The sequence below is a fragment of the Chelonia mydas genome, chromosome 16, assembly GCF_015237465.2.
Source record: "Chelonia mydas isolate rCheMyd1 chromosome 16, rCheMyd1.pri.v2, whole genome shotgun sequence".
Lineage (NCBI taxonomy): Eukaryota > Metazoa > Chordata > Testudines > Cheloniidae > Chelonia > Chelonia mydas.
This window is the reverse complement of record NC_057857.1, coordinates 14,017,813-14,041,908: the sequence shown is the minus strand read 5'-3', so window position 1 is coordinate 14,041,908 and position 24,096 is coordinate 14,017,813. Positions and strand designations below refer to the sequence as shown.

The following is a 24,096-nucleotide window of genomic DNA, read 5'->3' as shown; positions in this document are numbered from 1 at the left end:
AACAGCCTCTTTCATGTATAAGCCATGCAGAGATCTTAAGGAATCCTTGCTATTACTAAGCAAGAGACCACTGGGGAAACATACAGAACTTTCAGTATATCTAGTAAAAATGACCAGTGGGCCAAGAGCAGTGTACAAGGAGGCTACTAGGAAAGCTAAAATTAATCTGTTTTAGAGAGGGATGATATTTTCACCATGAATTACAATAAAAAGGGGGTTGTCAAGTCTCATATGTGCACCATATCATATTTCAAACACATTTCGAATGTATCCAGCTTATGCATGAAAAACAATTCAGAGGAAAAGTAAATTTTTGCTTCTGTACAGTCTCCCATGTCACCCAGTTACTTCCCTCTACTGTAGGCTGGGTCTCCACGTTCTCTCAAAGGGGGAGAAACAAGTGTTTTGATGGCTGGGATGGAGGCAGCCATATTCAAATTATTATTCTGAATCCATTTTAGTCTAAAGACTAACCAATTTATTTGAGCATAAGCTTTCGTGAGCTACAGCTCACTTCATCGGATGCATTCAGTGGAAAATACAGTGTATATAAATCTCCCCACTGTATTTTCCACTGAATGCATCCGATGAAGTGAGCTGTAGCTCACGAAAGCTTATGCTCAAATAAATTGGTTAGTCTCTAAGGTGCCACAAGTACTCCTTTTCTTTTTGCGAATACAGACTAACACGGCTGCTACTCTGAAACCCATTTTAGTCTGTCATGCGACAAAGGATAAGAGATGTATATTGGAAAACAAGTTTCTTCCTCAATGTTCCTGCTTTCAGGGTCTGATTTTCAGAAGTGCTGAGCAGCCCCATCTCCCACTGAACTCAATGGGAATTGCAGGAGCTCAGCAACTTTGAAAAAATTCAGCAGTCTATAATTAGTGAATTGACAACTGAATTTATTTTTCCAAGAGTCTAATAGGGTGTAACTGGCTGGATTGTAAATCTCCCTTCCCTAAAGAGCAATTTAAGAAAAGAGATAAATTAGTGCCTGTATTTAAACCCTTCTCTCAGGAATCACAGTTCTTGTTCAATACTTGGGCATATTGGAAAGCAGGGAAGTCTATATCCTTTAATATTTGGGAAGAACATTACATAGCTAAGATTATACAGGGCATGTGCACTGTGCACTCTGTACACAGTTAATTTAGCTTAGAAAAAAAATGCATCTTCCACATACTAGATCTGAGACAAAATGCTGCAATGCACCAAATCTTTACAACATGCTCCCAGGGTATGCCAGCATGGAAATCAAGGAACAGGGCAATCAGTCGGAGAGAAACACTGCAGACGGTGTACTCTACAGATCACGACATGCTGGATTCAGATAGTAACAAGAAAGAGGAAATCCTAACTGGGAAGCCACATGCTGTCCTAACTGGAACTACTGCCCTTGAGGAAAAGAAGTGTCATCAGGAATGTTGCCTATGTCATGATTTGATTAAAAAAAAACAAAACAACAACCACCCTTGTTAAACTATTGAGAGGAACATTCCCAAAGCCTGCAGGTCACAGGAATTTGCCAAATACACGGCAAGCAAGTTCGCTGTGGAAAGACAGCTCGATGAACTGCTGCAGAACCATACTGCAGCAGTCACTGCTACTGTGGTGAACGTGTACCAGTGGCATTTCCAAATCATCTTTTATATTGATTTACTCAGTGCATTACTACTGAAGAGCAAACAGATGCCTGTGTGACATTTCACAGTTTGTACAGTCCGAGTTGAGAGTTCTATAGTGGCAACACACACACACACACAAAACCCTCCACACCAATGCACTCGCAGACTCACAGAAGCCTGGGCTTTCCAAGACTAGTCATCGATAGTTCTAATGCCCCTATAATGTATTTAATCCTTTTGCTAACCTGGGTTATTATAGGCAGAAGCAGGAAGGTTACAAGCCACTGGGGTCCCAGAACATTGAATTCAGCCCCATGCAGTACTTGTGACACTCTCCTCTGCAAAAGGTGAAGCCAATTTACCAGATACACACTATGTCAGCACTTGAAAGCCAAGTGTGGCGATTATGCTACCTAGTGAACTACTGGGCCAGTTTCTCAGCAGCAATAGAAATGGTCAAGGACTTACCAACCACGTGTGTTCACAAGTCACTGTGCTAGACAGAAGATCAAAAAGCCAAAATGCCATTACGGAGGAAGAGGACAGAAGAAAAGGAAATGGAGGCTCACTTTAAAAATGGATGCTGTATAAAAACTTTGACCAGTTTCTTCAGTTCTTTGCCCACAATGTTGTAACAGGTTTTATTTTCATAATGGGTTTTATTTTTATACAAATAGCTTAGCTGCGACATGGTAACACCGCTGGTTAGCATTCAACATCCCTGCTGACACCACATGCCAGCTAGTCAGATAATTGTCCACTCGTCTTTAGCTCATGCTTTGAATTGAGTCATCCTTTTAGAAACACTTTCAAAGCTTTTCCCCTCAGCTTCACAATCCCTGGGAGGATGCTACTCCTGGTTATTGCTTGGCTTTCCAGAGTTCTCCAAAGTGCTATGGGCTCTGCATATAAAGCTATATTGCCTATATTATTAGCAAAGTGCATATAAAAAGAGAAACCTGAGACTGAAGTATAAGCACTAGCTATCTCAGCAGCTCCACTGAAGCCACAATATGTAGTAGTCAAATGTTAGGATCCCCATAATCAGGGCTGATGTGGCTCCTAAAAGATCTATGTTTGGGGTGGAAAAAGCCATACCCTTAAAAAAAGTTAAGATTTAATTTAGTCCAAAAATGCATTAACAGACCCCATAACAGCACCTGGTTTAGATTAAGAATGCTTTACTGCACATTTATTCCTAACTGGAAAACCTGTCCACTTACTCATCCATGTGTATTTGCAGTAGAATACTTGAGCCCGCAGTGTATTCTTCTGAACGGAATTTGTGGGTGAATCTGTGTCGGATGGGCCATTTCTGAAGGGACAGGGTGGCTCCCTAAATTCTTTAGGCAGACCAGTTTTTAATCACATTTGTAATGCAATATGTACAGTGAGCTGGTTCTCCCACCCATGAGAGAATTAACTGTTGAGAACATGATTGCCTAGCAATTTGGCACGTGCTAGGTTCCTCAGTTCTCTGCCATTTAACATGTGGAGGTAGAAATTATTTTCTGACGTGCTAAAGCCATAGATCATACAACATGGATTATCCCATTGGCAGTGCATTTCCATTTCCACTGGCTGGAGCTCTAGGCTTGCAAGATGCCTGCCACTAACAGTAGAGTCAGATCATTACTGCTTTGGGTATGTAGCAAGAAGGGTAGGAAAGGAATGTTAGAGAGGAGGATTTGGTATTGGTGGAAGAAGGATACGATGTTTTCATGTTCTCTTTGAAAGGAAACCAGTCCCAGACATCAAAGCAGGTAGCTCTTTTTACCCCCCCACTTCCAAGATTTTCGCAGTTAGCAACGGCAGAGATTGTTGGGGGAGGAAAAACCAAGTGATCTTCAATCAATTCTTTAAAACTCATTTATTAAAAGCTCTGCGATCTCAGCTCCAGTCCAAAAGAGAAATGAATCTACATTCTGAAACCAAACTCCACTGCATCCTGTTCCAGTCTTTACTGAAAAGACAAAGCTCCCTGTGGTTCCAATTCTCCAGTCCCTGGAAACTTGAGTTCTGCAACTGTCATTCACCAAATCCGATCCCTAGTGGGTTTGTCATCGGAGAAATGTTAGCACATTTACATGATGGAACCCCACACTGCCATTCTTCTGTAGAAGCGTAGTTAACACTGAATGTCCAGATCTCTTCATGAAGATTAAGGCCTAGTATCTGGTAGCTGCAGTCTATATGCCTTCCTGACTGATTCAGCTGCTCAGGCAGCAGCCTATGGATGCTACACATCCTAGCCAGAGGCAAGAGGCCACCAACAAAGGCAATATGGCTCAGTATAAAAAGAGGGGAGACTCGTGCTGCAGTAGAGGCTAGTCACAGAATTCTTTCAGGGATTCTCCCACCTTTTCATTCCACAAGAACAAGCTCCTCTGCTGGACCCTCCCACTTCCCCACCTTTCATGACACTTCATAATTTCCAGCACAGGTGTCTCACCGCATGTGTGTATATGCATTATATAAATATTTACTTTACCCCCACACACACTATAGGTCTCTCTTCACATTGATATTACCCATTCCAGAGTACACAACTGCAAACAATTCAGAAGTCCTAATAGCTCCAGAAAGGAGGGGTGAAGCAAATAAGCCACCCAGCATCCCTAAGAAAGCTCCAGATTCCTTGTGTGTAACAATATCCCATAATAAGCCCATATCCTTAAAAGAGAATGATTCGCTTTTTGCAATGTTTTGCTCCCCTCCACACCCCCCAGGCTGCAGTCCCAGGGTTGGGAAGCTCAGGTTGCTCCCTTTCCGCGGAGTAGTATTAATACAGCAACGTTTTCTTGGAAAGTGCCGCCTTGGTCCGGTGGAATCGGCCCCTTGTGCTGCGTTCTTCCATTTGTGCCGGAGCTCCGCTGAACCATTTACCGCTTTCTTGACTGTCTCCATGCTTTTCATCACCCCTGCAGTAGCCACCCTGGAGAAGGGAAAAAAAGGGTTTCAGAAGAAACTAAAGCTTTGGGCCCCTGAGAGCTACACCAGCAATTCTCACTAACAGCCCAAGCATAGCTCTCAACATATACACCGACTGGCACCTTTAGGTTTGCACAGGAATCTCTCAACATTACCTATGTTGCCTTCCCCAATTTTCCGCCACTTTTTGTATTGCCTACTGTTTTGCAAGACATGTGTCTTCTCTGGAGACAATGCTTCTGTGGTTAAAGCCAACCAACAAGGGCAGGAATTCACTGAAAATCCATTGCCTTTGATATCCCCTCTAGCATCTGATTCTCTAATCCGTTGAGCCACAGCCCAAGCCTATACATCGTTGGCTCTCAGCCAGGCAGGTACTAACAGGTGCTGGGGGGAGCAGGGTATCACAAACACCCTGCCATGCCCATATTGCTAAGTGGGAGGGAGGTCCTGGAAGGAGCAAGGTGACAGGATATGGTGTACTGGTAGAGAAGAAGTAGCTGAGAACCGTTGCTACAGTGCACGTTCATGGTCTTTACCATCACTGTTCATCTTAACCCAGTAGAGCGTGTGGCAGAAGTCCTGAGGATTTTGGCTCATAAGAACCAGCGTACCTGAAGGAGTCACAGAAGCACTGACAAAGAGTCAAAGGTTCAAACACAAGGCAAGTGATTAAAGCCCAGTCATTTATCTAAAAGAAGTACCCATATAGGAAGGGATGCCTTGGGAAATGATCTAATTCGAAGAATATGGGATTAGAACCATTTTAAGCAAGACTTCAAACTGCTCTAATACTAGTCAGCACTGAGCTAGTTCTATTTGTGTTACAGTACTTCCCAGAGGCGCCAAAATTAGATCAGGATGAGATCCCATCGCGCAAAGATTTGACAGACAGTAGCCAGCCCTGGCCCCAAAGAGCTTACAAACAGAAGAAATAATGAGAGCAAAAGAAGAATTATCCCCATTTTACAGATGGGGAACTGAGGCACAGGGAGATAAAGTAACTTGATCAGTGGCAGATCTAGGAACTGAACCCAGAGTCCCAATGCAGTCCATTAACCAGAAGACCATCCTTCCACTATGGCACCAACGGCAGCTGCTTCTCTTTCAGCATGTTCTTTCGCCAGAGTTTCTAAACACAGATGGTTACACTGAGATTTGGCAAGAAGCTGTGACAAAGACTATTGCTAATTCATTTGGGTTTTTCAAGCTTCATTTTAAAAAAGTGTGCTTAAAAAGGCTTTGGACAAACAGATCTGTAAGCAGGAGCCAGAGCAACAATGCCAACTTCCTACCCTCAAGTATTTCTGGTTCCAGCTGTCTCAAGAAGGAACCACCCACAAGCCACCCCAACTGATGTAAGAAAACAAAAGTGGCAGATTGCAGTGAAGGCTCAAGACTAAAGAGAGAGAAGACTGCACCATCACAATTACAAATGCTTCTAAAAAAATCTCCTTCTATTCCAAACATTCTTAGCTGCACAGCTCTTTGTTTGCAGTCTTTTTTCTGGGGTGGAGGAAAGGATATTTAGGTAGCTTGTTAGTAAAACTGCTTATTGAAAGTTTTCTGATAGAATCTTTTTTCTTGCAAAGAAGAGTACATTGCTAACTAACCAAGGACAAGACCAAAAGTTTAGACATGCTGCAACTGAATGTATTTTAATCTTTGTTTATACTGAAGGGAACAGCAATACAGTGCGCGTTTCTCAGCTACACAATTGACACGCCAGAGGCTTCTGGCTTTTATTGAAGTTCCAAGCAAAGTGGTTGATTTAAAAAAATAAAACAAAACCAAAAAAACAGTAAGCTTATGCAGCTGAACGTTCTTAATGTTTTGATTAACGCTTTTTGTGTTAAATATTTTCCCTTCTGCATTCTCTTGAGGATTTTAACCAAAAGAAAAAAAAACTATACTACAGATCACGCCAATGGTTATAGTCCAGAATCCAACATACTGGATTAAAGCATACTGAGTACGATTAAAATTATTCAGGGAGAATCAGGATAACGATAAAAACCAGAAGTCATCCCCTATATCAACCTGGGACTATCAGTACAATTTGACAATGGGACCATAAAACCTTTTCATACTCTGCAAATATTATGCAGGCCCATCTGGTGCATCAGTAATGCCACCAGTGTCAGATGATTACCTTGAGTATCAGACAAATTCTTCAGGGTATTGATATGAGGCCTTCTCCATTGTAAAGGAGAGAGAATAATCTGCCTCCGACATGGTAATTTGATGTATATTCAATGTTATCTTTTTATTCTATTGCAGAATAATGTACTCTCTCCCATTTTATTTATTGGTATCTTCTGACACATTAATATGCATAAAGTTCCTTATTTAGCATAAGGAGAGCCAGGTAAAAATGCTGTTAGCCTCCCTCTCCTGTGTATACACAATGCGCACACACACGGGGCTCCTGAAGGAAGTTGCAACAATCTTGCTTGGAGTCGCAACCTTGACCCGCTGATGTGCCCATAACCTGCTGTTGCTTCCCATACAGGTTGATTAAACAAAAATGTGTTTATCGTCTCTATGCTCAGTGCTATCTCTCCTCTCTCCAAAAAAAAGAGGAAAGAAGAGTTCTTTTTTCAAAAGGCTTGTAAGATAATGCCTGTTTAACTTCACCAGCACAGAGATAATAGGTGAATAAGCTTCTGTTTACACAAGCTACAGCAGGTAATTTCCCTGCCCCCCCCCCACCCCAAATAAAAATGCTTTTCTACCAGGGTAGTTCCACTGGTGGCAGGACTGGGCACAGAGCAAGTCTACAGGACACGGGGATAAGAATGCCCAGGTCTTGTCTGCATTATTGCTTCCGCCATTACAACCCCAGTATACAGCGAGAGATTTCCCTCTTCCCAAAAAACAGTTCAGAAAAATTCTTATTAGGGTCCACAAAAACTAGGGATTAATAACATTGACTAAAGCCAGGCACTCTGCAATTCAGACTAGGTCTCTGAGCTGCCACAGAACTTCAGTCCTGCTCTGCAAGGCCCTAGGTCAAAGACTCTCAAACTGCAGTCCATAGAGCACTGATCTGTCTCTAGGCAACAAATTACATTGAATGGCAGCTAAAATATATTAAATCATTTCCTTCTTAATTTTTCCCAAGTGAGCAATTCCTGGAGTTGCCACAGAGCTAATAAGTAACAATCACAAGCAGGAGGAGGAAGTGATGCCTTATACCAGCAGTGCCCAAACTATGGTCCGAGGGCCATCCACGTCCCACCAGAGCATTTCATAAGGCCTGCGGCTTGCTTCAGCACAATATACTAAGAGTCAATTCATTAGCACTTTGTTGTCATGTTTATATCATTTTAGTTTACACAAGTCTGTAAATAGACAATACTGTACAAAGAAACAACCTAATACATATGAAACAAGCTGAACTTAAACTATAAATCAATACAGGGGACTTTAAATCTTATTAAAATACGTATAATTTGTTTGGCCTCCACAAGGTTGTGCTTAGGTTTATGTGGCCCTCCTGTGTAATAGGGTTGGCCCCACTGCCCTATACATTTGTAATATGTGGTCAAAAATTATGGAATAGTTTGTTTCTCTCTACCTTAGTTAATCCAGATTTATCAAGCAAGAATTGCTAAGTATGCAGAAGTTTTTCCACCTTTCACAGCTCTGTTTCATGACCCTCTTTTTTGCCTGGTCTTTTGTTTTATAGTCCTACCCAAGGAAAAATGACAAGGATAGTAGCAGCTGACCTCCATGAGTCCAGTCTTTGATATTGCAAACTGGAATGAAAGTTGATCTGCCATCAAGCAAGGAAGCTGAACTCAGCATGAGAAAAAGCTTTATAGCTGTTTTCTTTACTTAATGGAGAATATAATGGATTAGTCTGTTCTGAAGCAGGGACTTGGGAGAATGTGCAGAGGCAGAATGATAGGAACCTATGGATTCTGCAATTTCCTCCTACCCCAGAGAGCTGCTCATCCCATTACGCAAAGAGAACCAACTCAGGATACCACAAAATAAAGCAAAGGTGTCAATGTGTTATCACAAATAGAGGTGATTTTAGTAGGGCCATTGTGGACAGCTGGGAGGAAAGAGGAAATCGAGGATACCACCTTCATAAGACATTAGTTCCATTTAATAAAGCAGACTTAGGGTTTACAAGTGCTTTTCCTCCCACTCTGATCCTACTTCAGTGGGGTTCCTCCCCACCACCACCCGCACTCTACTTCAACTCAGACCTGTAAAACAGCACTCAAGCATCTGACATTTACAAGCAAGGTCTGTTTAGCTAAAGAAATAATTCATTGCAGGGGAGAGAGAGCAGCAAGCTTCTTCCCCTCCATCCCAAACTACTGTATTGTTTACATTTTAGGATTTAGTCAAGTGTGTCTGCAGCATGCTTTCGTCTAACAAAGTGCCACTAAGTGCCCACAAACTGACAGAACTCACTTTAGAAGTAGCATAGAGCAGAGTGACAAAAGTCACTTTTCACTGTTGGAGACTGGCTGCTGACCCTGTCTGGAAGAAACAGACTGGTCTCTAGATTGGTCTCTCAGTTATACCCTCTCCTACACCAGTGCAATTCTTATTAATTTTGGTGTATCTGAGCAGAAAACAAGACCTATAATCTTTAAGGCTACTTTCTTCTATAAACACTTGAACTGAGATGTCCTCTGGTTAAGTAACTCCTTGTAAAGCTACTAAAAGTAAATCCCTTGATATTTCCTACAGCCAAGATTTCCTAACTTATACTCTTGATTTAAGAGTTGCATTACAAGAGTTTACATGTGTAGGAAATGCGTGCCCTATGCTGTCTTTTTATGGTGTAAAAAGGGTCTTCTGGTTTGTTTCTTCTGCTTAATACTGGCCCATTTGAAATACTGCTGAGTTATTTCACGTATATTAATTTTTTGCGTTATCACCAACAGCATATGTGCATTTATGTTTACAGATAGCCAGAGCTCATAAAGCTATCACTGAAAACATGCGTGGACCAGAAAACAGAAGGTAAAGTATCTGTGCTACAGTATTAGGTCACAACTCTGATATTTTCCTGGAATATTTGAGCAACGCACGGAGGACTGGCAAGGTGACCTCATAGTGCATTAAACCCAAGCTGCAGCTCTCCCTCGGTTCGGGAGTAAAGGGGATGTTGAATCTACATATCAGGACATTTCTGCAGCAAGTAAGGATAAAAAGCAAGCAAAATTTGTTTTAAAAAATAGGAAAGCCAGGCAGTTTTCATACACCATAAAAAAAGGGGGGGGGAGAGAGATACCTTTTTGCTTTGCACCTGTAAAATCAAACTGGAAACAACAAAACATGGTGAAGTACACCCTATGAGATCAGTTTACAGCCTTCTATCATCTGCCATAGCTTCAGAAAAATAAGGAGCATCTATCACATGCAAAAGCCATCACAGGCACACAGCTGGTAGAGTCAGGATACTGACAACCAAATGGCCCCATGTGCTCATGTAAACCTTGATATTTTCCACCAGAAACAATATTTGTTTAATATTTATGAACACAAAAATAGGACATGCAAGGGCAAATTTACTGTTATGTTTCACCTACCAAAAAAACACCCACTATACTTTTCAAAAATGCATAACCTTTCACTCCTGATGTAGCTGGAGAATGAAGAATGAGAATCTCCTAGAGATCCTCTGCCAGATGGCCAAGGGAATGGAACAGACCCATGAGTCAGAGGAAGAGAATTCCAGCAGAGCTGCAGGGAAGCTACCCACAATGATGTAATAATGGAAAGTCCCAGAGCAAACACTGGAGTCCCTTAATCTAACAAAAGCTCACAAGAAAAGTTCTCTGATTGTCAGGTTTCGAATGCTCTACCGGCTTTCCTGTTGCCGAGATGCAGACGGCTTAAGACACTTTGAGTCACTCTGCTAGGCTTGCTCAAACTTATCACTAGCAGATCTGTCATTTTATGTCTTGAAACGGATTCTTTAAGATTTGAAAATTTAGTACTTGTGGAAGGGGTCTGATTACCAGCCCTAGAAGCTGTGGACGAGCAAAGACTTCCAAACAGATGCAACTGGTGCAGTGTCAGTGCAGGATTTCACCACACTGCTCAAGCCCAACCTGAATGTGCCCCACCGAGAAGAAATTAGCCAAGTCTTTGTGCTTTTTTAATCCTGGGCTCCTCTGGCAAGTCTTCCAATTAGGGAAGCAGTATTCTGATGTTGACATTTGTTCACTGGGACCCAGACTGAGACCATTTTCTTACATACAGGCCATTAACCACCATTAAATTATAATGGCTTTGAATCCAGCTATTTGGCTGTGACTAAAATTAGTGATCTAGTGTTTTTTTGTTCCTGTGGCCCATTACCAGTTCCATGAACACCGATTTACTCTAAGCAGCTGACCAGAGACAAGATCTCATTGTAAGTCCTAGAGCAGCGGTCCTCAACCTTTAGCAACCCAAGAACCCCCACTTTGATTTAAAAATTTTAGCAAACCCCCAAGCTGGCTTCTAATTTTCCCCAGGGGAGCTCAACCCCCGCTCAGCCCCAGGCCCCGCACCCACTTCCCCCAAGGCCCCAACACCACCCCTGCCCCTCCTCTTCCCGCCCCCTCCACTGAGCACTCCCCGTCCCTGCTCCTCCCCGTCCCTCCCAGCACCTCCTGCACACTGCTGTACAGCTGTTCCGCAGCATGCGGGAGGTGCTGGGAGGGAGGGGAAGAAGTTGATCAGTGGGGCTGGCAGCCCCAGACATGACTTACGGACCCCCTGGAGCCAGACATGACTCTCAGACCCCCTGGAGTACCCTCGTGGACCTCAGTTTGAGAACTGCTGTCCTAGTGGGCAAGCACTGGATTAAGATGACTTTATGGACTTTGCATAGCATAAAGATATAGACTAGGGATGTAAATACTGGTTAAAAAGTTAACCGGTTAAATGATTAAAATTAGATAATTTAACCGTTAACCGAGGTCGTTCCGGTGGGCTGGTGCAGAGTGGGCAGGGCTGGGGTCCCACCGGCCTGGTGTGGCCAGGGGTGCTCCAGCCTGCCCGGCCCGGGTCCTGCCGGCTTGGCGGGCTGCCGGGGTCCTGCCTGCCCGCTGCAGACGGGGCTGCTCCAGCCTGATGCAGCCAGGGTTGGGGCTGCTCCAGCCCACCCGGTCCGCTGCGGTCAGGGTCCCGCTGCCTGACTGGGGTCAGGGGCCGCTCTGGCCTGGCCAGCCTGACGGTGATGGGGCTGCTCTGGCCCATTGGCCCGGTTTGGCCACTGGGGTTAATGGTTAAAGTCCAGTTAACGGTAAGCCTAATGCTTACTGGTTAACCGTTTGACCTTTTACATCCCTACTATAGACCCAGCTTCAGAAAGGGGAATGGCATTGCAGAATTGACTCCCGAGTAATTCACATCAGTTACACAGGAGGTACTTACACCTGTTTCAGTGTTACTCTTTAAATATCTGTTGAACTTTGATTTCTCTTAAGAATGACTCGGACCTAACAGCTGAAGAAAGAAGTTACAATGATAAATAAATTCCCTTCAGTGTTATACCATGATGAAGAAGACAGGCTTGCAAGACATTATACACACTATTGTTCCTCACAGCTATGATTTATTGGGTAGATGCAAGACATTCTACAAGAAGTTTTCCCCTTGATGCTCAAAAAGGAGCACTATCAAATGCATTTTAAATCTGGTCAATTTATAGACCTAGAACTGTTGTAATACAATAGGGAATGGTCTCGAATTATTTTAAAGTCCATTATTTCTGAGAACTTTAAAAACTAGGCTGCCTTGTTCAGCAGTTCCCGCAATAAACATCATTTCCAGAGCTGTGCAGACATCAGTGAGGTTGGTGATAACACAAAAATGTGTGTTTTGACATGCAAAGGCGTTTTATACTAATTTCAGTTCCATTCAAAACTGGATGAGGAAAAGTGCTTGACAAATTGGAGAGAAATTAATTGATAGGAAGATTCCTAAGCTTGTAAGATTATAAAAAACAAACAGAGTGTACAAAATGCCTAACTACTGAAAACATTAATTGGAACTGCTCGTTTATAATTACAAACGGCTCCTTTCTACAATCCAAGAAGGGAAGAAAATCTAAACCTCTCTTTCTGCAATTTAAGCCCACTGCTTCTTGTCCTATGCACAGGGGTTAATGAGAACAATTTCTCCCTCTCCTCCTTGTAACAACCTTTTATGTACTTGAAAACTGTTATCACATCCCCTCTCAGTCTTCTCTTCTCCAGACTAAACACTTTTTTTCAATCTTCCCTCATAGGTCTTTTTTTCAAGCCCTTTAATCATATTTGTTGCTTTTCCCTGGACTTTGTCCAATTTGTCCACATCTTTCCTGAAATGTGGTGTCCAGTAATGGACATAATATTCCAGTTGAGGCCTTATCAGTGCAGACTAGAGTGGAAGAATTACTTCTTGTATTTTGCTTACAACACGCCCGCTAATACATCCCAGAATGTTTGTTTTTTTTGTGGGGGTGGGGGAAGTTACACTGTTGACTCATATTTAGCTTGTGATCCACTATGACCCCAGTACTCCTTCCTAGGCAGTCATTTCCCATTTTGTATGTGTGCAACTGACCATTTCTTCCTAAGTGGAATACTTTGCCTTTGTCCTTATTGAATTTCATCCTATTTACTTCAGACCACTTCTCCAGTGTGTCCAGCTCCTTTTGAATTTTAATCCTATCCTCCAAAGCACTTGCAATCCCCCCAACCTTGGTATTGTCTGCAAACTTTATAAGCGTACTCTCTGCCATTATCTAAATAACTGATGTTGACCAGAACCAAAACTGATCCCTGCGGGCCCTTCCAACTAGACTGTGAACACTGCAAGCACCTAAGATGATACTTCTTGAATGTTTTATTAAACTTGTTTAAGTTATTGAGACAGTTCAGTAATGGCTCTAGACTGTCTAGTTACGCTGGAGACCAGCCTAATCAGAACTTGTCCATATCCCCACTTTACCTATATCTAGTCACCCAGTTGTTCTTATTCCTGTTAAACCAGGCCTGATTGTACTCTTGACTTTATGTCTCTCCTCCCTGCTCCTTCCAAGTGGGGAACGATTTCATTTATACAATAGCCAAAAGCTATGAAATGGACCAGTTTATAGGATGAAGCTATTGAAAAAGCATAAGCCAGAATTGTGCTTTGACACCGGACAAGCTAGTCACATTTTTCCACTGAAGTTTTGACCACTGTGAACATCCTACCCTTGAAGGGATGCAGTCTAGTCAGTTTCAAAGAGTGATTTAAGTAGTGGTTTCAAATATCACACCTGCCCCTAAATCTTCTTACCAATTCTGGTGGTGTTGTGTTGTTGTTTCTTTTAAATAATTGAAAAGGTTTTAAACTCATGTGGCCTGAAGGACAGTCAAACAAGAGAAACTGATATACATGGGAAAGTGGGGGTACATGACCCATGCTGTCAAATGCAGAGAACAAATCACAAGGAAAAATTATTTCTCAGATCTCAGTCATATCAGGGATCACTTTGTTACAAAGAGCAGGTAAAAAAAAAGAAACAGACATAGGTGATGGAAGCTGCTGTCCCTTTAGGGAGACCACTCTATTGTACAAGCCTCTAGGAAAGGACCAGATTCTGTCCTTCACTTAGATGGACTGGGACAGATCTAAGGTTAGTGACAACCTTGACACTTTCATGATAGAATCAAACATCTATAGAAACTGTACTTCACTATCCCTGCTCTTCCACTTTCCCCTCATTCCCAATATATGAAAGCATTCCTTGCTACCCTCCGCACCGCAGACCTGCACCCAATTTATGAGAAATAATTCAGAGAAGGATAATATGCAGCACTGAATTAAAGGCCACTGAGTTTGTGCCAATTAAAATTACATTCAGTACTTTTCAACTTGATGAATTTATGGCATATTCCATTACAGAAAAGTAGAAGCATTTCTGAACCTTAGCCCTGAGCCTGTCACACTGGAGGGGGAAGACAGCTTGGGCTGAGATCCAGCTTTATTTGTGATTATTCCAGACTACAACTCTCACAGGGAGAATTCTGATCTCATTTGCAACTGCCTTTGAGCCTGGCAGTTTAGTGGGAGCACAATACTCTGGCTGGGGTGAGGAGAGGAGTCCAGCTCCCCAGACCAGACACTTGCTCAAGGCTGCACTATCAAAACCACATGCTCAACCTCAAGGGAGGGAGGAAGGTTCACACATCACATGCTCTAGCAACTCTCCAGTGGATGAAGAAAATAGCACCTAGTGGCCCCATGGAAAGTATGTCTGTGTGGAATTCTCAGGGCAAGGGGCTGACAGGAACCCCTGGAAGAACATAGCACTAGTTATACACTATAAAACTCTAGTAAGGTGAGCTGATCTGGATCTTGCAATCTCTGATCTTTGAGCTGGAGGTCAATTAACAACTCCTCCACTCCGATGGCTGACTTAGGGATTTCCTAAGGATTGGCCCAAGTTAATTCTACTGCCATCAATGGGACGTGGCATGACAGCTGGAGCCAGGGGTTTAATTCCCAAAAACACTGCTCAGCCCAGGCAAAGAATGTTTTCCCTATGTAAGCGTTCATAAGCAGCCAAAAATAGCACAGTTAAGTTACCCCAGTGGCTCTTATTCAAGATCAACACTGTACTCATAACAACAACAAAAATACAAAACCCATCATCTCTCCAAGTCCACATGCAGCCACTTAAGAATCAGGTGCAGCTTTGGATGCACTGAAGCCTTGTCAGCACAGTAAGTCTCAAACAAGCACAAAATATGAGGGGGACATATAGTAGCCATACTGCCGACCTGCCCGTGTTTGCTAGAGCATGCAGGGGACACGAGGAAGGCCAGCATTGCCATTGGCTGTGGCTATGCTGGCAAGATTTTAGAGAGATGTCCAGGAAAATCAGACATCTTGAAGCGGAAGGGTTGAATTTGGGCTATTGTTTATAGAACATGAGAGCCATTAGCCTTTTCAGTCACCTTTATACGGCTATGAACCCACAGCGATAAACCAAGCTGATACTTCATCCTGGTATGGCATGCACATCTAAAAGCACTGTTTTAGAACACAGGAGCATTTGGCCAAAGACACATTATGTGTGTGGGGAGGGAAGAGATGACCTTTTTCATCTAGGGCTTGATTTTCAGAAGTGCTGAGCATTCAGTTCCAGTGGAAGTTCATAGATCTTCAGTTGCTTAGCACCTCAAAATTAGGGCATGTCTAGCACTGCTAAAAACAGCAGTGTAGATGTGGCAGTACAGGCTTCACAAGCACAGCAGGGACCCCAGGTATGTACTCTTGTGGCTAGCCCACGCTGAAGCCTGTACCACAATGCCTACCTGGCAATTTTTACCCATGATAATGCATGGAAAGCTAGTGTAAGTATGTCTATCAGAAGAGCAGCACACCTCAGTCTGCAGTGTAGACATGCCCTTAGGCTGCTAACTTTAGGAGTCCATAAATCTGAATGTTTAGTGCAAGATTTCGGTATGCATGTCATTTTTTACACTATTAAGTATCCTACTAACTTGTTGCAAACTACTATAATATCCAGTTCTGAGGTGCATAGGCGTACCATAAGCTTCTTCAGTGGTTTAGACAGCTACTGAATATGAGTTTAAGTGTATTTTTACACACACAGGCTGACCTCAAATATTGGGCGGGAGAACAAACCTCCTCAGAAGAAAAGTGCAAGCAGCTTGTCCTTCTAACACTAAGTTGTCAAAGCCAATGAGGAAGAGGAAAAAACGTACTTACACAGCTGCCACCTTCAGGTCATCTTCATAATCCTAAGAGAGAGGGAGGTAAGGGTTATCTGATGCCGGACAGAACTTGTACCCCATAAGAACAAAGAACACAAACATTGCCATTTCATCCAACAGCTGCACGTAAAACAGGAAACTGAAGATTGTTCTCATGACCCCATATTGTTATGACACGTTAACCTAATAAATGCTTCTTGGTCACTAAATACTGTATCCTATGAATGAGATGCAACAAAGTGTCCCTCCTGCCTTACTGCTGTTAATCCCTGGACAAAGAATGTTAGCCCTCTGATTTTACTGCGTTCCCTGTCATTTTAAATATAGTTAGAATTCCAAATGTCATTTCAGTGCTTTTAAACTAGAGCAAGACTTTGCTTAAGGGAAAGAGATGCTCCCTAAGTTGTTTGGCACCACCAACAGTTAATGTATTCCAAAGATCCCTGCATGGTGGCTTGGATTATACTTTAAGAAACCATGCATTTTAAAGTCACTAAGCAAATAAAAACTGTAGATGGAGACGTGAAAGCTCATTTGACTGGCTCCCTGGGGTCTCAATTACCACAGGGCAATCCAGGGCCTAACTTTTTTCCCTTTGTACACGCCTGATTAATTTCCTTCAGACATTTTAAAAATTGAAAAACAAAAATTCAATAATACAGTTACTGTCAGACGTCTCATGTGTAATCCAGCAGCCTCGCAGGACAAGCATGAAACTTAAAAACTCCAGCCTCTTCCCTTCCCCCACGCCCTTAGGAGTAACCAGTGCTCAAGACTGGCAGAAATCAGACCTCAGCAGCAGGCTTTGAGAAGTTATACTACAATGTGGAAAAGCACCTCTGATTTTTTATTTACTTACAGTTAAAAATGAATGTGAAAGAGAGATTCAGAGAGTGTATAAAATTTTCCCTTGGCAGTAAGATACCTGGTAGAGCCAATTTCACTGGAATGGAACAGCAAACTTGATGAGAATTGGAATGACCAGTGTGAAGTAAACATAACATACTATCTATGGAAGGAGGAGAGGGGACAAGAGCAAGAGTGGGAATGATGGCATCATCTTTTTATAACCTCTTATTTCATGGAGAAATATTTCAAGCAAAGAGTTATCTGGGAAATATGTCTCATTAGGGTTATGACACTATTTAACACACAACAATTCTGTGACTTGAAATCTAAATGACTCAACCTATTACTAACATATAAAATAGAGTCCCTAACATTTCAGTGGGAACATACAAGAGTTTCCATAGAGTATCAAAATCAAGAGCATTGTCTATTACCCCTATGGGTTATGAAAAATGTTTGAAAGCAGGCAAGTGAGTACTACTTAGAGGTCAGTTCTCTTTTGGGATGTGTGCGCGCAGCTTCCGTTGACTTCAGCAGGAACTGCATGCATGCATCCCAAGGCACAATTTGGCCCCAAGCTCAATGTTTAGTATGTTTATACTATGTTGTTCTAAGCCCAACAGTTCAGTCAGCAAAGCACAGTCTGTCTCCGGAGGAAAGTTAGTAAATATTACAAATAGTCAGATCCAATTTAAAGACAGCCAGGGGGATACCGCCACTAGGGAAAGAAGGCAAGTTATTTTTCAGCTGAAAAAGTGAGAGGAGAGTTTTAACAGCCTGCCAAGGTGCCAGAGCATGGCATCACCATGAACCTGAAAGTATCTGACTGTTCTGAACTTGCCTTTACCCTAAGGTACTTACACACTCTTTCCCAACCCTACTGCTAAGGACATTACAAATTAGACTGAACACCACCCTGGTGAAAGAGACTGTAGAGAATAGTTCTGCATGGCACCAGGAAGTGGATACAGTGGCCTAAGGGGTCTTTTCCATCTCTGACTTCTATGGCTATTCAGACATCTGGTTAAGAACATTAGGAGGCTATTTCCATTCAAATAATCAGCAACAAAATTTAGGCCATGTCTACACTACAGGCGCCGCAGCTATGCTGCCGTGGTGCCCATAGCGTAGATGTTTCCTACAGCTATAGAAGGGGTTTTTCCTGTCACTGAAGGTAATTCGCCTACCCAAGTGGAGGTAGCTTGATCAACCAGCATTCTTCTGGGGACCTAGTTTCATCTACAGGGGTGGTTAGGTACAGTGCTATGCAACGTTGTTATGTCTGTCTACATTTTAAGGTGTAGATCAGCCCTTAGTGCAAATATATAAGTTGTCCTCAAGCTTCAACAACAACATTCTGTAGGTGAGTCACACCTCTTATAGCTATTGGTTCAGAACTTTGTGCAGTTTTAGGAAGACAGGTGAAAATATGAATTTTTTTGAAAGCAAAGAATTTCAATAAACTGATTTCTTCAGGACAGGGACCATTCTTACTGTCTCTCTACAATAACTAGCACAATATGTCCTCCATTTCGTTTGGAGCCTCTAGATGTTCTTGAAATAATCTAAATAATAATCCACCGAAGTAGGTCCAGAATGGCTTTCTGACCCATTTTTACTCACTTCAAGCCCTGCTCACAGACATACATATATATATTAGTTTCTTACTCACCATAAAGTAGTAATGTCTGAACAGCTTCAGCTTTGCTAGGATAATAGCTGATGTGGAAAGAACACAGAAGGCCATTAGGAAACATGTTAATACTAGCCACCTAAATAACAGGCCTCTCAGGGCTTGTCTACACAGGGAAATATACCAGTATAATTATGCACAGTAACATAAGCTAAACCAGAAAAAGCCACTTGTTCTGAAATAAGTATCTACACAGGGTATTCCATCAGTGTAATTACAGCAGTACATTTCCCCAGGTAGACAAGCCCTCAAGGGAGAGCTGAGCATTTTAAAAAAATGCAGACCCTGGACAGGTTAACAGTGTCAATTATAAACCAGATTTTCTGCCACATTTTCTGGAGGATCTGATTAGGCTTTTAAATGGAGCTGGCCACTACTAAACAAGAGACAATGTGTAGTGGTTTTCAGAGCAGAGCAAAGTCTGGATCTCATGGAAGCAGTTCAGTGACAATAAATGGCAAGCAATGCTTACGCTCCTGGGTGTCCTTAGCAAGCAACAGAGAAAAGGAAAAAATCACTCAGAGGGGTGAGGAATGAGAGAGTACTGTAGTGGGGAAATACACATTTATAGCGAGAGGAAATAGCTTGGGATAAGCTGAAAGACAGCAGGAACTTTATCAGAGGGTTTACAATCCATGATCTAAACTTGTCTTCATTATTGTGGGTCCCATTATTGTTAGGCAGGTGTCCTGTAGGGTGAAATACTAAGGGCAGTGCCATTTAGTACTTGGTTTAGACCACTCTGGTCATAGGCCAACTCCCATGGGGTGAAGTTGTCTCACCAGCTGAACCCGCAAGGTCTATTACATCTTTTGAACATCTTATTGATGCAGCTTTCAAAATCAGGTTAGGCGTGCCTTGAACGTAACCAATCTAAGAACTGACCCCACCTCATGCTCACTTCTCAGAGAGACGCATCTGTCCAAGGTCAGCAGAGTCAGGGAAACAACCTGAGTCTCCTTTGTATGAAATATGGACGGCTGCAGAGGGCAACCTGCCTCCCTCCCAGCTCACACAAGTCTACAGAGTAGAATCATTCTCCAGTTCATGCAGTAGCACTCACACATTACTGTGGTTGTTGAAAAAAGTGGCAGAGAACAGGAAAAGGAGAGGGCTGACAATTAATACGGAGCACTCCAGATTCCAGGAATTTTTGCTTGATCAAATAATTTTCCTAAAGGAGACAAAATCCTTTAAGACATAATACAAGTGATTGATCCGTTCACTGGACCACAAACATTTTTCCCCCAGAAAGGGCAGAGTGTACTTCATGGCCCAAGGGTCATGTTTTACGACATTGCAGCTGGCTATCATCTACATCCCTACTCCACTGCAAAGGCACTCCCTTGGCATTCTGTACAGCAAAACAGCACAGTTTTGCAGTTTAACATGTATTCTCTTTTCTGTTCTTTCAGCCTGTACAGAGCAATGAGTCTCTTCTTCAAATATGAGGAGCCTCTTGATTTGCCAAAAGATGCAGGTTTGTTTTCTCCACTGACCAAAAGCACATTTTTTGTTGTTAGAAAAGAAATCTCCATTTCTAAAGCTGTTGCTTTACACATTACCTAGACCTTATAGCATTTCAAACATTTTAATCCTCCAACAGCAGGCAGATCAGTAAATTAATATTGCCATTTTATGGACAAAAAATTGAAGCAGAGAGGTGTGCCCAATGCCACAAAAAATGTCTGGATCAGAGCTAGGATTAGAACTCAGAAACAGCATGAATCTAGAAGCCAGAAACTTTTAATGTAACAAGTTTTAGCTAGATATCCCAAATCCTCCTTCCTCCCCCTTCCCTCCAAATTCCCTGTCTACCAGATTGTTAGACTGCTGTCATGAGACAGCTAGCACATCTGCACCAGTTCCTGATTACTTTTGTTTCAGTCTCCCACACCTGTTATGGCTGCACTTTTCCCACTCCTTAAGGGTAGATTGTGTTGTCTCCACTGCATTCCTATAAGCCCCAGGGGCAAGATGGTCTGCTCATGCTGGCGCATGTTAAGATTTCTCATGTGCCATGAACACATGGCAAACCTAGTCCCTCACATCTTCTCTTTTCTCCCCAACTCCAACCAGCAACATCAAAAGAGTCTCTATGGTACATATGAGACGAACAAATTTATCTGAGCATAAGCTTTTGTGAGCTACAGCTCAATTCATTGGATGCATGCAGTAGAAAATACTGCATACATCCGATAAAGTGAGCTGTAGCTCACAAAAGCTTATGCTCAAATAAATTTGTTAGTCTCTAAGGTGCCACAAGTACTCCTTTTCTTTTTGCGGATACAGACTAACACAGCTGCTACTCTGAAAGCGGTCATATGTACCAGTGACTGATCACCACTGGGTCCATTCAGACAAGATGGGGTATACGAAGGAGGATTTTTACTAACTTAGGGATATGCGCTGGTACTCTGCATAGCAAGACACCACAAACCCTGTGAAGCTAGATGGATCAAAAGCACATCACAACACTTTATCCATGGTGTCAGCTGAAGTCACTGAGCCCAGCTCCGCCAGTTCAGGATGCGTGCAATGTAAAATGGCAAAGTCTTAGAATGTTTAATCTGGGTTTCTCTGAGAAATGCTTCAGGGTTCACCATGTCAGGCAAGAGGGGTAAAAAAATTACAGTAGTGAAGCTTTTTCCTGTACCAATCAGTCATGCTCCAGCCATAATTTAAGAGTGGTATTTGTAGCAATAAGCAGCCACAGAACACTCATGATAGATCTCTGCATTTTAGTCACAAACTGTATAAGCTAATGCCCTGGAGCTAAACGGTTTGTTGATTGGAAAAGTTATATAGGTTCTGACTGAATGCAGCACGTACTGATGTGAATCGGAATGGAAATCAGCAACAGATGGAGCAACTGTCAAACTTGGTTTGAGATTCAGGCTCTTACTGGCGGTGCAGGAATGATGCACGTGGGCTCCTGGTGCTTTAGGGACCTCGAGAATGGCAAAGGGTCCCAAGCGCTATAACATACATTGGCAGCGTACACAGATATAATTTGCTTTCAAAGCAAATGAATAATGTAGGTTGCCGGTCAGGACTCCATGCAGGTTTCAAAGAAGAGGGCAAATCTGTCCAGTTTACAGAAGATGTGTTTAGTGTCTACCAAGAAAGCTACACTCGGTCAGTTCAGACAGCATCTTAAAGGTTTACATGGCAAGAAACGCTTTTTGCAATGGCTAAACTTAACTGGATTTTAAGTTTAACCAGACGTGGCATCCTTAAATCAACCTGAAGTGACATTTGTGACATCTCCTGTAAGCAACCTTTAATATCAGAGATTCCAACCAAGTTATTTACATAGCTCTAAGTCTAGAACTCAGTGGTTTTAAGTTTCTGACAGGTAAGTTCTGCTGATACACTGCTCTCCGTGAGTATTCATTCCCCTTCACCAATAAGGTCATAAATGATGACACCTATCATTGTCAGCAAGATGGCCACCATCAAATGAAAATACAGGAAGAATTCCTCTTAAAAAAGGAGATTGCAACCTACAACAACACAAATTCACTTCCTCAGATGAACCAACCTACCTACTGTAGTCTATGTATATCATCATGAAGGTGGCTGGAGTTGGGTAAGAGTGTTGTCTAAGCTGAAGCATCCAATGTTAAACCCACATTTCTAAGGCCTTCCCTATTAATAGCAAAGAGTTTCCAGATTACAGTGCAAGAGAGATGAATCAAGAAACAGACATAAAGCAACCTGATATGCAGGGCACACCAGTGCTGTGTTGCAGGTGGTGTGGATTTATGATTTTTATATATAGGAAGGAGAGCTCCCCAATACATGCTCAAAACCATGTTCTCTCCCTGCACCAAAAATACACAGAACTAATGCTAGTGGTTCCCTATGATCTCTCCTTTTACCCCTGTCAAATGTACAAGTGTGTCATGGTGCATATAAGTCTGTGCACACACTGTGACTGCCCACAAACCATTAACCATAAGAGGCAGACACATCTAGGGAGATTGGGATCTACTAGCCCGACACACACATTATGTAACGTCTTCCAGAGTGCACTGTCCAGCATTATGCATCTGACAAAGTCTGTGTCTTAACAGGGAAGCAATGCAGAATCATTAGGGCGGCAATGTTGTCACAGCTGTGACAAGAAGTGTACCTTTTAATGGGAAAGGCCTCCAAGTCAAATGTGTCACCTTTGGCCATCTCCCTGGACGCAGAGCTGTGTTCTAAGTTCCCACTACTCTGAGCACAGCTAAGACCATGTCAATTGGATTTAAAGTGACAGACTAGTATCAAAATCTAGTGACCAAGAACTCCTCAGCCTAAGCAGATTGTAGTTACACTCTTCTAGTCCGCATGACACTCAAGATTCACCAACACTCATCTAATTTGTTAAATAGAAAGTTTCCAGGGAGCAAATGTGGGTGTATGGATGGATGGTTCATAAAATTGTAAGCAAGCTATGAGTGGCCTTGATTTAGGAAGAGCTAGCGCTTTCTGCATCTTTCCCATTAATAAACATCCAACATGTTTTTTCTTTAACAAAAAAGTACCTGACTTGTCAACAACTGAGCTATAGAAAACCAGAGCCACGGAGCTCAAGAAAAAGCCACCTTTGTGGAAAACCATCAAGTCCTAGTCTTTGAGTCTACTGACTGCCTCCACATGGCTACAGCAATCAAGAAGTCAGCAGGCAAGATCCACATTTGAATCCCTGTTAGTAGGTCTGAGATTGGATGTTTCACAAATACAACTCACTTGGCTTCTGGAGTAGAGAGACTAATCAAGGACACTCTTTGTGCCATCTGTATGGATTCTCAGAGCAGCACTGGCTTCAAGTTCCATGGAGGATGAACACTAAATAAAGGACACTTCTACACTTCAAACCCCAATTAGGGTCTCAACTTCCGATCCCCAGAGCATTCTAATGAACCTACCATTGAGCAAGCCGTGTGACTGTGAGAACAAGAGTAGAGATTCTAAAATTTAACAGCAAGACAACGAATGCTGACTAAGTTGTGTCTCATGGCTCTGTACAAATCCCTTGCACATCTTGCCTCTAAGTTTCCCTCTCCATCTCCTTTCCATTTTACAGCTCGCACCTGCTATATATATTCTGAGCTGCATTGATCAAAACTGACAACACAAAGCTCTGTCTCATTCTGAGTGCCTACTATGCTAATTTCAAATGCTGTAACAGGCTACAAGACGGAAAAAGGTCAGACTGTCCATCACAGACAAGCAAGTTGGTAGACAATAGTTTTTTGATGAATCAGTC

At 42.5% G+C, this 24,096-nt stretch overlaps 1 protein-coding gene across 1 annotated transcript in view; it reads right to left on the bottom strand.

The window, feature by feature from the left end:
* Window positions 1-3,483: 3,483 nt before the first annotated feature.
* Window positions 3,484-24,096, bottom strand: part of GPR107 (G protein-coupled receptor 107) — a 52,358-nt gene continuing 31,745 nt past the window's right edge. The window contains 4 exon segments of the mRNA XM_043530692.1: window positions 3,484-4,563; window positions 16,290-16,414; window positions 17,220-17,303; window positions 18,816-18,862. Coding sequence (XP_043386627.1) covers window positions 4,131-4,563; window positions 16,290-16,414; window positions 17,220-17,303; window positions 18,816-18,862 — 689 coding nt within the window. The 3' untranslated portion in view covers window positions 3,484-4,130.